This window comes from Somniosus microcephalus, chromosome 2 (genome assembly GCF_052327205.1).
Source record: "Somniosus microcephalus isolate GS21.2 chromosome 2, FLI_Smic_1.0, whole genome shotgun sequence".
In the NCBI taxonomy this organism is placed as follows: Eukaryota; Metazoa; Chordata; class Chondrichthyes; order Squaliformes; family Somniosidae; genus Somniosus; species Somniosus microcephalus.
The window spans coordinates 382,670,857-382,687,121 of NC_140988.1; the positions used below are offsets into that span (position 1 = coordinate 382,670,857).

The 16,265-nt window shown below is 54.9% G+C and overlaps 1 protein-coding gene across 2 annotated transcripts in view; it reads left to right on the forward strand.

Moving 5' to 3' along the window:
* Positions 1–16,265, forward strand: part of LOC147123797 (V-type proton ATPase subunit B, brain isoform-like) — a 265,836-nt gene that overhangs the window by 143,695 nt on the left and 105,876 nt on the right. For both annotated transcript variants that reach the window (XM_085976134.1, XM_085976125.1), the window contains one exon: positions 4,272–4,411. In XM_085976134.1, coding sequence (XP_085832260.1) covers positions 4,272–4,411 — 140 coding nt within the window. The remainder of the gene's footprint in view (positions 1–4,271; positions 4,412–16,265) is intronic.

Consider the following 16,265-nt stretch of genomic DNA (forward strand, 5'->3'; position numbering starts at 1 on the left):
CAGTGTAATGGGAGTGAGGAGAGTTAGACTGATCCCAGTGTTTTGGGAGTGAGCAGAGAGTGAGACTGATCCCAGTGTAATGAGAGTGAGACTGATCCCAGTGTAATGGGAGTGAGCGGAGAGTGAGACTGATCCCAGTGTAATGGGAGTGAGCGGAGAGTGAGACTGATCCCAATTTAATGAGAGTGAGGAGAGAGTGAGACTGATCCCAGTGTAATGGGAATGAGGAGGGAGTGAGACTGATCCCAGTGTAATGGGAGTCAGCGGAGAGTGAGACTGATCCCAGTGTAATGGGAGTGAGGAGAGAGTGAGACTGATCCCAGTGTAATGGGAGTGAGGAGAGTTAGACTGATCCCAGTGTTTTGGGAGTGAGCGGAGAGTGAGACTGATCCCAGTGTAATGGGAGTGAGGAGAGTGAGACTGATCCCAGTGTAATGGGAGTGAGGAGAGTGAGACGGATCCCCGTGTAATGGGAGTGAGGAGAGAGTGGGACTGATCCCAGTGAAATGGGGGTGAGCGGATAGTGAGACTGATCCCAGTGTAATGGGAGTGAGGAGAGAGTGAGACTGATCCCAGTGTAATGGGAGTGAGCGGAGAGTGAGACTGATCCCAGTGTAATGGGAGTGTCGAGAGTGAGACTGATCCCAGTGAAATGGGAGTGAGCGGAGAGTGAGACTGATCCCAGTGTAATGGGAGTGAGGAGAGAGTGAGACTGATCCCAGTTTAATGGGAGTGAGCGGAGAATGAGACTGATCCCAGTGTAATGGGAGTGAGGAGAGTGAGACTGACCCCAGTGAAATGGGAGTGAGGAGAGTGAGACTGATCCCAGTGTAATGGGAGTGAGGCGAGAGTGTGACTGATCCCAGTGTAATGGGAGTGAGCGGATAGTGAGACTGATCCTAGTGTAATGGGAGTGAGGAGAGAGTGAGACTGATCCCAGTGTAATGTGAGTGAGGAGAGAGTGAGACTGATCCCAGTGTAATGGGAGTGAGCGGATCGTGAGATTGATTCCAGTGTAATGGGAGTGAGGAGAGTGAGACTGATCGCAGTGTAATGGGAGTGAGGAGAGAGTGAGACTGATCCCAGTGTAATGGGAGTGAGGAGAGTGAGACTGATCCCAGTGTAATGGGGGTGAGGAGAGAGTGAGACTGATCCCAGTGTAATGGGAGTGAGGAGAGTGAGACTGATCCCAGTGAAATGGGAGTGAGGAGAGTGAGACTGATCCCAGTGTAATGGGAGTGAGGAGAGAGTGAGACTGATCCCAGTGTAATGGGAGTGAGCGGATAGTGAGACTGATCCCAGTGTAATGGGAGTGAGGAGAGAGTGAGACTGATCCCAATCTAATGGGAGTGAGCGGAGAGTGAGACTGATCCCAGTGTAATGGGAGTGAGGAGAGTGAGACTGATCCCAGTGTAATGGGAGTGAGCGGAGAGTGAGACTGATCCCAGTGTAACTGGATTGAGGAGAGTGAGACTGATCCCAGTGTAATGGGAGTGAGCGGAGAGTTTGACTGATCCCAGTGTAATGGGAGTGAGGAGAGAGTGAGACTGATCCCAGTGTAATGGGAGTGAGGAGAGTGAGACTGAGCCCAGTGAAATGGGAGTGAGGAGAGTGAGACTGATCCCAGTGTAATGGGAGTGAGGAGAGAGTGAGACTGATCCCAGTGTATTGGGAGTGAGCGGATAGTGAGACTGATCCCAGTGTAATGGGAGTGAGGAGAGAGTGAGACTGATCCCAGTTTAATGGGAGTGAGCGGAGAGTGAGACTGATCCAAGTGTAGTGGGAGTGAGGAGAGTGAGACTGATCCCAGTGAAATGGGAGTGAGGAGAGTGAGACTGATCCCAGTGTAATGGGAGTGAGGAGAGAGTGAGACTGATCCCAGTGTAATGGGAGTGAGCAGATAGTGAGACTGATCCCAATGTAATGGGAGTGAGGAGAGAGTGAGACTGATCCCAGTGTAATGGGAGTGAGGAGAGAGTGAGACTGGTCCCAGTGTAATGGGAGTGAGCAGATAGTGAGACAGATCCTAGTTTAATGGGAGTGAGGAGAGAGTGAGACTGATCCCAGCCTAATGGGAGTGAGCGGAGAGTGAGACTGATCCCAGTGTAATGGGAGTGAGGAGTGTGAGACTGATCCCAGTGTAATGGGAGTGAGGAGAGAGTGAGACTGATCCCAGTGTAATGGGAGTGAGGAGAGTGAGACTGATCCCAGTGTAATGGAAGTGAGGAGAGAGTGAGACTGATCCCAGTGTGATGGGAGTGAGGAGAGTGAGACTGATCCCAGTGTAATGGGAGTGAGCAGAGAGTAAGACTGATCCCAGTGTAATGGGAGTGAGCGGAGAGTGAGACTGATTCCAGTGTAATGGGAGTGAGCGGAGAGTGAGACTGATCCCAGTGTAATGGGAGTGAGGAGAGTGAGTCTGATCCCAGTGTAATGGGAGTCACGAGAGAGTGAGACTGATCCCAGTGTAACTGGATTGAGGAGAGTGAGACTGATCGCAGCTTAATGGGAGTGAGCGGAGAGTGAGACTGATCCCAGTGTAATGGGAGTGAGGAGAGAGTGAGACTGATCCCCGTGTAATGGGAATGAGGAGAGTGAGACTGATCCCAGTGTAATGGGAGTGAGGAGCGACTGATCCCAGTGTAATGGGAGTGAGCAGATAGTGAGACTGATCCCAGTTTCATGGGAGTGAGCGGAGAGTGAGACTGATCCCAATGTAATGGGAGTGAGGAGGGAGGGACTGATCCCAGTGTAATGGGAGTGAGGAGAGAGAGACTGATCCCAGTGTAATGGGCGTGAGCGGAGAGTGAGACTGATCCCAGTGTAATGGGAGTGAGGAGAGTGACACTGATCGCAGTGTAATGGGAGTGAGGAGAGAGTGAGACTGATCCCAGTGTAATGGGAGTGAGGAGAGAGTGAGACTGATCCCAGTGTAATGGGAGTGAGGAGAGTGAGACTGATCCTAGAGTAATGGGAGTGAGGAGAGAGTGAGACTGATCCCAGTGTAATGGGAGTGAGGAGAGAGTGGACTGATCCCAGTGTAATGGGAGTGAGGAGAGTGAGACTGATCCCAGTGCAATGGGAGTGAGCGGAGAGTGAGACTGATCCCAGTGTAATGGGAGTGAGGAGAGTGAGACTGACCCCAGTGTAATGGGAGTGAGGAGAGTGAGACTGACCCCAATTTAATGGGAGTGAGCAGAGAGTGAGACTGATCCCAGTGTAATGGGAGTGAGGAGAGTGAGACTGATCCCAGTGTAATGGGAGCGAGCGGAGAGTGAGACTGATCCCAGTGTAATGGGAGCGAGGAGAGTGAGACTGATCCCAGTGTAATGGGAGTGAGCGGAGAGTGAGACTAATCCCAGTGTAATGGGAGTGAGCGGAGATTGAGACTGATCCCAGTGTTTAGGGAGTGATAGAGAAGTATTTTCAGAACTATTATTTGGAAAAATCTCTTTTGTAAATGAGTTGTTTTAACATTCTCGGAATCCGAGTGTCGCTGGCAAGGCCAGCATTTATTGCCCATTCCTAATTGCCCTCGAGAAGGTGGTGGTGAGCCGCCTTCTTGAAACTCTGCAGTCCGTATGGTGAAGGTGCTCCCACAGTGCTGTTGGGGAGTGAGTGCCAGGATTTTGACCCAGCGACGATGAAGGAATGGTCGATATATTTGCAAGTCAGGATGGTGTGTGGCTTGGAGGGGAACTTGGAGGTGGTGATGTTCCCATGCGCCTGCTGCCCTTGTCCTTCTAGGTGGAAGAGGTCGCGGGTTTGGGAGGTGCTGCCGAAGAAGCCTTGGCGAGTTGCTGCAGTGCATCTTGTAGATGGTACACACTGCAGCCACAGTGCGCCGGTGGTGGAGGGTGTGAATGTTTAAACTAATGGATTGGCTGCTGATCAAGTGGGAAATATTTGCAATAATTTACTGGTCGGATAGTAGAAGGAAAACATTCGGGATATTCACACTGTAGTTGGATGCATTAATGGAAGAGTTAGTGCACTGCAGGGATGGACTTCGATGGGAGGTTTTGGATATTCGAGGGATGGGCTTCGAAGCAAGGTTTAGGGTATTAGAGGGATGGGCTTCGATGAAAGAATTAGGGTACCAGAGTAATTGGCTTCGATGGGAGGTTTTAGGTATTAGAGGAATGGGCTTCGATGGGAGAGTTAGGGTATTAGAAGGACGGACTTTGATGGAAGAGTGATCATTATCGATTTACATTGCCTTACTCCTGTCCCATTTCAACCTCTGTTTATTTTCCATTTGCTATCCACAGGACAGCCGATAAACCCACAGTCTCGGATTTACCCCGAGGAGATGATCCAAACAGGGATTTCGCCCATCGACGTGATGAACAGCATTGCCAGAGGCCAGAAGATCCCAATTTTCTCAGCGGCAGGACTCCCGCACAATGAGGTACCCTTCACCGCGGAATCTCCCTCTGCTCCCGCACAATGAGGTACTCTTCACCGCGGAATCTCCCTCTGCTCCCACACAATGAGGTACCCTTCACCGCGGAATCTCCCTCTGCTCCCACACAATGAGGTACTCTTCACCGCGGAATCTCCCTCTGCTCCCACACAATGAGGTACCTTCACCGCGGAATCTCCCTCTGTTCCCACACAATGAGGTACCTTCACCGCGGAATCTCCCTCTGCTCCGACACAATGAGGTACTCTTCACCGCGAAATCTCCCTCTGCTCCCACACAATGAGGTACCTTCACCGCGGAATCTCCCTCTGCTCCCACACAATGAGGTACCTTCACCGTCGAATCTCCCTCTGCTCCCACACAATGAGGTACCTTCACCGCGGAATCTCCCTCTGCTCCCACACAATGAGGTACCCTTCACCGCGGAATCTCCCTCTGCTCCCACACAATGAGGTACCTTCACCGCGGAATCTCCCTCTGCTCCGACACAATGAGGTACCCTTCACCGCGGAATCTCCCTCTGCTCCCACACAATGAGGTACCTTCACCGCGGAATCTCCCTCTGCTCCCACACAATGAGGTACCCTTCACCGCGGAATCTCCCTCTGCTCCCACACAATGAGGTACCTTCACCGCGGAATCTCCCTCTGCTCCCACACAATGAGGTACCCTTCACCGCGGAATCTCCCTCTGCTCCGACACAATGAGGTACCTTCACCGCGGAATCTCTCTCTGCTCCCACACAATGAGGTACCCTTCACCGCGGAATCTCCCTCTGCTCCCACACAATGAGGTACCCTTCACCGCGGAATCTCCCTCTGCTCCCACACAATGAGGTACCCTTCACCGCGGAATCTCCCTCTGCTCCCACACAATGAGGTACTCTTCACCGCGGAATCTCTCTCTGCTCCCACACAATGACGTACCTTCACCGCGGAATCTCTCTCTGCTCCCACACAATGAGGTACCCTTCACCGCGGAATCTCCCTCTGCTCCCACACAATGAGGTACCCTTCACCGCGGAATCTCCCTCTGCTCCCACACAATGAGGTACCTTCACCGCGGAATCTCCCTCTGCTCCCACACAGTGAGGTACCTTCACCGCGGAATCTCCCTCTGCTCCCACACAATGAGGTACCTTCACCGCGGAATCTCCCTCTGCTCCCACACAATGAGGTATCTTCACCGCGGAATCTCTCTCTGCTCCCACACAATGAGGTACCTTCACCGCGGAATCTCTCTCTGCTCCCACACAATGAGGTACCCTTCACCGCGGAATCTCCCTCTGCTCCCACACAATGAGGTACCTTCACCGCGGAATCTCCCTCTGCTCCCACACAATGAGGTACCTTCACCGCGGAATCTCCCTCTGCTCCCACACAATGAGGTACCTTCACCGCGGAATCTCTCTCTGCTCCCACACAATGAGGTACTCTTCACCGCGGAATCTCCCTCTGCTCCCACACAATGAGGTACCCTTCACCGCGGAATCTCTCTCTGCTCCCACACAATGAGGTACTCTTCACCGCGGAATCTCCCTCTGCTCCCACACAATGAGGTACCCTTCACCGCGGAATCTCCCTCTGCTCCCACACAATGAGGTACTCTTCACCGCGGAATCTCTCTCTGCTCCCACACAATGAGGTACCTTCACCGCGGAATCTCTCTCTGCTCCCACACAATGAGGTACTCTTCACCGCGGAATCTCTCTCTGCTCCCACACAATGAGGTACTCTTCACCGCGGAATCTCTCTCTGCTCCCACACAATGAGGTACTCTTCACCGCGGAATCTCCCTCTGCTCCCACACAATGAGGTACCCTTCACCGCGGAATCTCCCTCTGCTCCCACACAATGAGGTACTCTTCACCGCGGAATCTCTCTCTGCTCCCACACAATGAGGTACCTTCACCGCGGAATCTCTCTCTGCTCCCACACAATGAGGTACCCTTCACCGCGGAATCTCCCTCTGCTCCCACACAATGAGGTACCTTCACCGCGGAATCTCCCTCTGCTCCCACACAATGAGGTACCCTTCACCGCGGAAACTCTCTGCTCCCACACAATGAGGTACCCTTCACCGCGGAAACTCTCTGCTCCCACACAATGAGGTCCTCTTCACCGCGGAATCTCCCTCTGCTCCCACACAATGAGGTACCTTCACCGCGGAATCTCCCTCTGCTCCCACACAGTGAGGTACCTTCACCGCGGAATCTCCCTCTGCTCCCACACAATGAGGTACCTTCACCGTGGAATCTCCCTCTGCTCCCACACAATGAGGTACCTTCACCGCGGAATCTCCCTCTGCTCCCACACAATGAGGTACCTTCACCGCGGAATCTCCCTCTGCTCTCACACAATGAGGTACCTTCACAGCGGAATCTCCCTCTGCTCCCACACAATGAGGTACTCTTCACCGCGGAATCTCCCTCTGCTCCCACACAATGAGGTACCTTCACCGCGGAATCTCCCTCTGCTCTCACACAATGAGGTACCTTCACCGCGGAATCTCCCTCTGCTCCGACACAATGAGGTACTCTTCACCGCGGAATCTCCCTCTGCTCCCACACAATGAGGTACCTTCACCGCGGAATCTCCCTCTGCTCCCACACAATGAGGTACCCTTCACCGCGGAATCTCCCTCTGCTCCCACACAATGAGGTACCTTCACCGTGGAATCTCCCTCTGCTCCCGCACAATGAGGTACCTTCACCGCGGAATCTCCCTCTGCTCCCACACAATGAGGTACTCTTCACCGCGGAATCTCCCTCTGCTCCCACACAATGAGGTACCTTCACCGCGGAATCTCCCTCTGCTCCGACACAATGAGGTACCCTTCACCGCGGAATCTCCCTCTGCTCCCACACAATGAGGTACCTTCACTGCGGAATCTCCCTCTGCTCCCACACAATGAGGTACCCTTCACCGCGGAATCTCCCTCTGCTCCCACACAATGAGGTACCTTCACCGCGGAATCTCCCTCTGCTCCCACACAATGAGGTACCTTCACCGCGGAATCTCCCTCTGCTCCCACACAATGAGGTACCTTCACCGCGGAATCTCCCTCTGCTCCTACACAATGAGGTACCCTTCACCGCGGAATCTCCCTCTGCTCCCACACAATGAGGTACTCTTCACCGCGGAATCTCCCTCTGCTCCCACACAGTGAGGTACCTTTACCGCGGAATCTCCCTCTGCTCCCACACAATGAGGTGCCTTCACCGCGGAATCTCCCTCTGCTCCCACACAATGAGGTATCTTCACCGCGGAATCTCTCTCTGCTCCCACACAATGAGGTACGTTCACCGCGGAATCTCTCTCTGCTCCCACACAATGAGGTACCCTTCATCGCGGAATCTCCCTCTGCTCCCACACAATGAGGTAGCTTCACCACGGAATCTCCCTCTGCTCCCACACAATGAGGTACCCTTCACCGCGGAATCTCCCTCTGCTCCCACACAATGAGGTACTCTTCACCGCGGAATCTCCCTCTGCTCCCACACAATGAGGTACCTTCACCGCGGAATCTCCCTCTGCTCCCACACAATGAGGTACCTTCACCGCGGAATCTCCCTCTGCTCCGACACAATGAGGTACTCTTCACCGCGAAATCTCCCTCTGCTCCCACACAATGAGGTACCTTCACCGCGGAATCTCCCTCTGCTCCCACACAATGAGGTACATTCACCGTGGAATCTCCCTCTGCTCCCACACAATGAGGTACCTTCACCGCGGAATCTCCCTCTGCTCCCACACAATGAGGTACCCTTCACCGCGGAATCTCCCTCTGCTCCCACACAATGAGGTACCTTCACCGCGGAATCTCCCTCTGCTCCGACACAATGAGGTACCTTCACCGCGGAATCTCCCTCTGCTCCCACACAATGAGGTACTCTTCACCGCGGAATCTCCCTCTGCTCCCACACAATGAGGTACCCTTCACCGCGGAATCTCCCTCTGCTCCCACACAATGAGGTACCTTCACCGCGGAATCTCCCTCTGCTCCCACACAATGAGGTACTCTTCACAGCGGAATCTCCCTCTGCTCCCACACAATGAGGTACCCTTCACCGCGGAATCTCCCTCTGCTCCCACACAATGAGGTACCTTCACCGCGGAATCTCTCTCTGCTCCCACACAATGAGGTACCTTCACCGCGGAATCTCCCTCTGCTCCCACACAATGACGTACCTTCACAGCGGAATCTCTCTCTGCTCCCACACAATGTGGTACCTTCACCGCGGAATCTCCCTCTGCTCCCACACAATGAGGTACCTTCACCGCGGAATCTCCCTCTGCTCCCACACAATGAGGTACCCTTCACCGCGGAATCTCCCTCTGCTCCCACACAATGAGGTACCTTCACCGCGGAATCTCTCTCTGCTCCCACACAATGAGGTACCTTCACCGCGGAATCTCCCTCTGCTCCCACACAATGAGGTACCCTTCACCGCGGAATCTCCCTCTGCTCCCACACAATGAGGTACCTTCACCGCGGAATCTCTCTCTGCTCCCACACAATGAGGTACCCTTCACCGCGGAATCTCCCTCTGCTCCCACACAATGAGGTACCTTCACCGCGGAATCTCCCTCTGCTCCCACACAATGAGGTACCTTCACCGCGGAATCTCTCTCTGCTCCCACACAATGAGGTACCTTCACCGCGGAATCTCCCTCTGCTCCCACACAATGACGTACCTTCACAGCGGAATCTCTCTCTGCTCCCACACAATGTGGTACCTTCACCGCGGAATCTCCCTCTGCTCCCACACAATGAGGTACCTTCACCACGGAATCTCCCTCTGCTCCCACACAATGAGGTACCTTCACCGCGGAATCTCCCTCTGCTCCCACACAATGAGGTACCTTCACCGCGGAATCTCCCTCTGCTCCCACACAATGAGGTACGCTTCACCACGGAATCTTCCTCTGCTCCCACACAATGAGGTACCTTCACCGCGGAATCTCCCTCTGCTCCCACACAATGAGGTACCTTCACCGCGGAATCTCTCTCTGCTCCCACACAGTGAGGTACCTTTACCGCGGAATCTCCCTCTGCTCCCACACAGTGAGGTACCTTTACCGCGGAATCTCCCTCTGCTCCCACACAATGAGGTGCCTTCACCGCGGAATCTCCCTCTGCTCCCACACAATGAGGTATCTTCACCGCGGAATCTCTCTCTGCTCCCACACAATGAGGTACGTTCACCGCGGAATCTCCCTCTGCTCCCACACAATGAGGTACCCTTCACCGCGGAATCTCCCTCTGCTCCCACACAATGAGGTAGCTTCACCGCGGAATCTCCCTCTGCTCCCGCACAATGAGGTACCTTCACCGCGGAATCTCCCTCTGCTCCCACACAATGAGGTACCCTTCACCGCGGAATCTCCCTCTGCTCCCACACAATGAGGTACTCTTCACCGCGGAATCTCCCTCTGCTCCCACACAATGAGGTAGCTTCACCGCGGAATCTCCCTCTGCTCCCACACAATGAGGTAGCTTCACCGCGGAATCTCCCTCTGCTCCCACACAATGAGGTACCCTTCACCGCGGAATCTCCCTCTGCTCCCACACAATGAGGTACTCTTCACCGCGGAATCTCCCTCTGCTCCCACACAATGAGGTACCTTCACCGCGGAATCTCCCTCTGCTCCCACACAATGAGGTACCTTCACCGCGGAATCTCCCTCTGCTCCGACACAATGAGGTACTCTTCACCGCGAAATCTCCCTCTGCTCCCACACAATGAGGTACCTTCACCGCGGAATCTCCCTCTGCTCCCACACAATGAGGTACATTCACCGTGGAATCTCCCTCTGCTCCCACACAATGAGGTACCTTCACCGCGGAATCTCCCTCTGCTCCCACACAATGAGGTACCCTTCACCGCGGAATCTCCCTCTGCTCACACACAATGAGGTACCTTCACCGCGGAATCTCCCTCTGCTCCGACACAATGAGGTACCCTTCACCGCGGAATCTCCCTCTGCTCCCACACAATGAGGTACCTTCACCGCGGAATCTCCCTCTGCTCCCACACAATGAGGTACCCTTCACCGCAGAATCTCCCTCTGCTCCCACACAATGAGGTACCTTCACCGCGGAATCTCCCTCTGCTCCCACACAATGACGTACCTTCACCGCGGAATCTCTCTCTGCTCCCACACAATGAGGTACCTTCACCGCGGAATCTCCCTCTGCTCCCACACAATGAGGTACCTTCACCGCGGAATCTCCCTCTGCTCCCACACAATGAGGTACGCTTCACCACGGAATCTTCCTCTGCTCCCACACAATGAGGTACCTTCACCGCGGAATCTCCCTCTGCTCCCACACAATGAGGTACCTTCACCGCGGAATCTCTCTCTGCTCCCACACAATGAGGTACCCTTCACCGCGGAATCTCCCTCTGCTCCCACACAATGAGGTACACTTCACCGCGGAATCTCCCTCTGCTCCCACACAATGAGGTACCTTCACCGCGGAATCTCCCTCTGCTCCCACACAGTGAGGTACCTTCACCGCGGAATTTCCCTCTGCTCCCACACAATGAGGTACCTTCACCGCGGAATCTCCCTCTGCTCCCACACAATGAGGTATCTTCACCGCGGAATCTCCAACTCTGCTCCCACACAATGAGGTACCTTCACCGCGGAATCTCTCTCTGCTCCCACACAATGAGGTACCCTTCACCGCGGAATCTCCCTCTGCTCCCACACAATGAGGTACTCTTCACCGCGGAATCTCCCTCTGCTCCCACACAATGAGGTACCTTCACCGCGGAATCTTCCTCTGCTCCCACACAATGAGGTACCTTCACCGCGGAATCTCCCTCTGCTCCCACACAATGAGGTACCTTCACCGCGGAATCTCTCTCTGCTCCCACACAATGAGGTACCCTTCACCGCGGAATCTCCCTCTGCTCCCACACAATGAGGTACCTTCACCGCGGAATCTCCCTCTGCTCCCACACAATGAGGTACCTTCACCGCGGAATCTCCCTCTGCTCCCACACAATGAGGTACGCTTCACCGCGGAATCTCCCTCTGCTCCCACACAATGAGGTACCCTTCACCGCGGAATCTCCCTCTGCTCCCACACAATGAGGTACCCTTCACCGCGGAAACTCTCTGCTCCCACACAATGAGGTCCTCTTCACCGCGGAATCTCCCTCTGCTCCCACACAATGAGGTACCTTCACCGCGGAATCTCCCTCTGCTCCCACACAGTGAGGTACCTTCACCGCGGAATCTCCCTCTGCTCCCACACAATGAGGTACCTTCACCGTGGAATCTCCCTCTGCTCCCACACAATGAGGTACCCTTCACCGCGGAATCTCCCTCTGCTCCCACACAATGAGGTACCTTCACCGCGGAATCTCCCTCTGCTCTCACACAATGAGGTACCTTCACAGCGGAATCTCCCTCTGCTCCCACACAATGAGGTACCTTCACCGCGGAATCTCCCTCTGCTCCAACACAATGAGGTACTCTTCACCGCGGAATCTCCCTCTGCTCCCACACAATGAGGTACCTTCACCGCGGAATCTCCCTCTGCTCCCACACAATGAGGTACCTTCACCGTGGAATCTCCCTCTGCTCCCACACAATGAGGTACTCTTCACCGCGGAATCTCCCTCTGCTCCCACACAATGAGGTACCTTCACCGCGGAATCTCCCTCTGCTCCCACACAATGAGGTACCCTTCACCGCGGAATCTCCCTCTGCTCCCAGACAATGAGGTACCTTCACCGCGGAATCTCCCTCTGCTCCCACACAATGAGGTACCTTCACTGCGGAATCTCCCTCTGCTCCCACACAATGAGGTACTCTTCACCGCGGAATCTCCCTCTGCTCCCACACAATGAGGTACCTTCACCGCGGAATCTCCCTCTGCTCCGACACAATGAGGTACCCTTCACCGCGGAATCTCCCTCTGCTCTCACACAATGAGGTACCTTCACCGCGGAATCTCCCTCTGCTCCCACACAATGAGGTACCCTTCACCGCGGAATCTCCCTCTGCTCCCACACAATGAGGTACCTTCACCGCGGAATCTCCCTCTGCTCCCACACAATGAGGTACCTTCACCGCGGAATCTCTCTCTGCTCCCACACAATGAGGTACCTTCACCGCGGAATCTCCCTCTGCTCCCACACAATGAGGTACCTTCACCGCGGAATCTCCTTCTGCTCCCACACAATGAGGTACCTTCACCGCGGAATCTCCCTCTGCTCCCACACAATGAGGTACTCTTCACCGCGGAATCTCCCTCTGCTCCCACACAATGAGATACCTTCACCGCGGAATCTCCCTCTGCTCCCACACAATGAGGTACCTTCACCGCGGAATCTCCCTCTGCTCCCACACAATGAGGTACCTTCACCGCGGAATCTCCCTCTGCTCCCACACAGTGAGGTACCTTTACCGCGGAATCTCCCTCTGCTCCCACACAATGAGGTGCCTTCACCGCGGAATCTCCCTCTGCTCCCACACAATGAGGTACCTTTACCGCGGAATCTCCCTCTGCTCTCACACAATGAGGTACCTTCCCCGCGGAATCTCCCTCTGCTCCCACACAATGTGGTACCCTTCACCGTGGAATCTCCCTCTGCTCCCGCACAATGAGGTACCTTCACCGTGGAATCTCCCTCTGCTCCCACACAATGAGGTACCTTCACCGCGGAATCTCCCTCTGCTCCCTCACAATGAGGTACCCTTCACCGCGGAATCTCCCTCTGCTCCCACACAATGAGGTACCTTCACCGCGGAATCTCCCTCTGCTCCCACACAATGAGGTACTCTTCACCGCGGAATCTCCCTCTGCTCCCACACAATGAGGTACCCTTCACCGCGGAATCTCCCTCTGCTCCCACACAATGAGGTATCCTTCACCGTGGAATCTCCCTCTGCTCCCGCACAATGAGGTACCTTCACCGCGGAATCTCCCTCTGCTCCCACACAATGAGGTACCCTTCACCGCGGAATCTCCCTCTGCTCCCACACAATGAGGTACCTTCACCGCGGAATCTCCCTCTGCTCCCACACAATGAGGTACACTTCACCGCGGAATCTCCCTCTGCTCCCACACAATGAGGTACTCTTCACAGCGGAATCTCCCTCTGCTCCCACACAATGAGGTACCCTTCACCGCGGAATCTCCCTCTGCTCCCACACAATGAGGCACTCTTCACCGCGGAATCTCCCTCTGCTCTCACACAATGAGGTAATCTTCACCGCGGAATCTCCCTCTGCTCCCAGACAATGAGGTACTCTTCACCGCGGAATCTCCCTCTTCTCCGACACAATGAGGTACCTTCACCGCGGAATCTCCCTCTGCTCCCACACAATGAGTTACCTTCACCGCGGAATCTCCCTCTGCTCCCACACAATGAGGTACCTTCACCGCGGAATCTCCCTCTGCTCCCAGACAATGAGGTACCCTTCACCGCGGAATCTCCCTCTGCTCCCACACAATGAGGTACCTTCACCGCGGAATCTCCCTCTGCTCCCACACAATGAGGTACTCTTCACCGCGGAATCTCCCTCTGCTCCCACACAGTGAGGTACCTTCACCGCGGAATCTCCCTCTGCTCCCTCACAATGAGGTACTCTTCACCGCGGAATCTCCCTCTGCTCCCACACAATGAGGTACTCTTCACTGCGGAATCTCCCTCTGCTCCCACACAATGAGGTACTCTTCACCGCGGAATCTCCCTCTGCTCCCACACAATGAGGTATTCTTCACCGCGGAATCTCCCTCTGCTCCCACACAATGAGGTACCCTTCACCGCGGAATCTCCCTCTGCTGCCTCACAATGAGGTACTCTTCACTGCGGAATCTCCCTCTGCTCCCACACAATGAGGTACTCTTCACCGCGGAATCTCCCTCTGCTCCCACACAATGAGGTACCCTTCACCGCGGAATCTCCCTCTGCTCCCACACAATGAGGTACCTTCACCGCGGAATCTCCCTCTGCTCCCAGACAAAGAGGTACTCTTCACCGCGGAATCTCTCTCTGCTCCCGCACAATGAGGTACCTTCACCGCGGAATCTCCCTCTGCTCCCAAACAATGAGGTACCCTTCACCGCGGAATCTCTCTCTGCTCCCACACAATGAGGTACCTTCACCGCGGAATCTCCCTCTGCTCCCACACAATGAGGTACCTTCACCGCGGAATCTCCCTCTGCTCCCGCACAATGAGGTACCTTCACCGCGGAATCTCCCTCTGCTCCCACACAATGAGGTACCCTTCACCGCGGAATCTCCCTCTGCTCCCACACAATGATGTACCTTCACCACGGAATCTCCCTCTGCTCCCAGACAATGAGGTACTCTTCACCGCGGAATCTCCCTCTGCTCCCACACAATGAGGTACCCTTCACCGCGGAATCTCCCTCTGCTCCCACACAATGAGGTACCCTTCACCGCGGAATCTCTCTCTGCTCCCACACAATGAGTTACCTTCACCGCGGAATCTCTCTCTGCTCCCACACAATGAGGTACCTTCACCGTGGAATCTCCCTCTGCTCCCACACAATGAGGTACCTTCACCGCGGAATCTCCCTCTGCTCCCACACAATGAGGTACCTTCACCGCGGAATCTCCCTCTGCTCCCACACAATGAGGTACCCTTCACCGCGGAATCTCTCTCTGCTCCAACACAATGAGGTACCCTTCACCGCGGAATCTCTCTCTGCTCCAACACAATGAGGTACCCTTCACCGCGAAAGCTCCCTCTGCTCCCACACAATGAGGTACCTTCACCACGGAATCTCCCTCTGCTCCCACACAATGAGGTACCTTCACCGCGGAATCTCTCTCTGCTCCCACACAATGAGGTACCTTCACCGCGGAATCTCTCTCTGCTCCCACACAATGAGGTACCTTCACCGCGGAATCTCTCTCTGCTCCCACACAATGAGGTTCCTTCACCGTGGAATCTCCCTCTGCTCCCACACAATGAGGTACCTTCACCGCGGAATCTCCCTCTGCTCCCACACAATGAGGTACCTTCACCGCGGAATCTCTCTCTGCTCCCACACAATGAGGTACCTTCACCGCGGAATCTCCCTCTGCTCACACACAATGAGGTACCCTTCACCGCGGAATCTCCCTCTGCTCCCACACAATGAGGTACATTCACCGCGGAATCTCCCTCTGCTCCCACACAATGAGGTACCCTTCACCGCGGAATCTCCCTCTGCTCCCACACAATGAGGTACCTTCACCGCGGAATCTCCCTCTGCTCCCACACAATGAGGTACCTTCACCGCGGAATCTCCCTCTGCTCCCACACAGTGAGGTACCTTCACCGCGGAATCTCCCTCTGCTCCCACACAATGAGGTACCTTCACCGCGGAATCTCCCTCTGCTCCCACACAGTGAGGTACCTTCACCGCGGAATCTCCCTCTGCTCCCACACAATGAGGTACCTTCACCGCGGAATCTCCCTCTGCTCCCACACAATGAGGTACCCTTCACCGCGGAATCTCTCTCTGCTCCCACACAATGAGGTACGTTCACCGCGGAATCTCTCTGCTCCCACACAATGAGGTACTCTTCACCACGGAATCTCCCTCTGCTCCCACACAATGAGGTACCTTCACCGCGGAATCTCCCTCTGCTCCCACACAATGAGGTACGTTCACCGCGGAATCTCTCTGCTCCCACACAATGAGGTACCCTTCACCGCGGAATCTCCCTCTGCTCCCACACAATGAGGTACCTTCACCGCGGAATCTCCCTCTGCTCCCACACAATGAGGTACCTTCCCCGCGGAATCTCCCTCTGCTCCCACACAATGAGGTACTCTTCACCGCGGAATCTCTCTCTGCT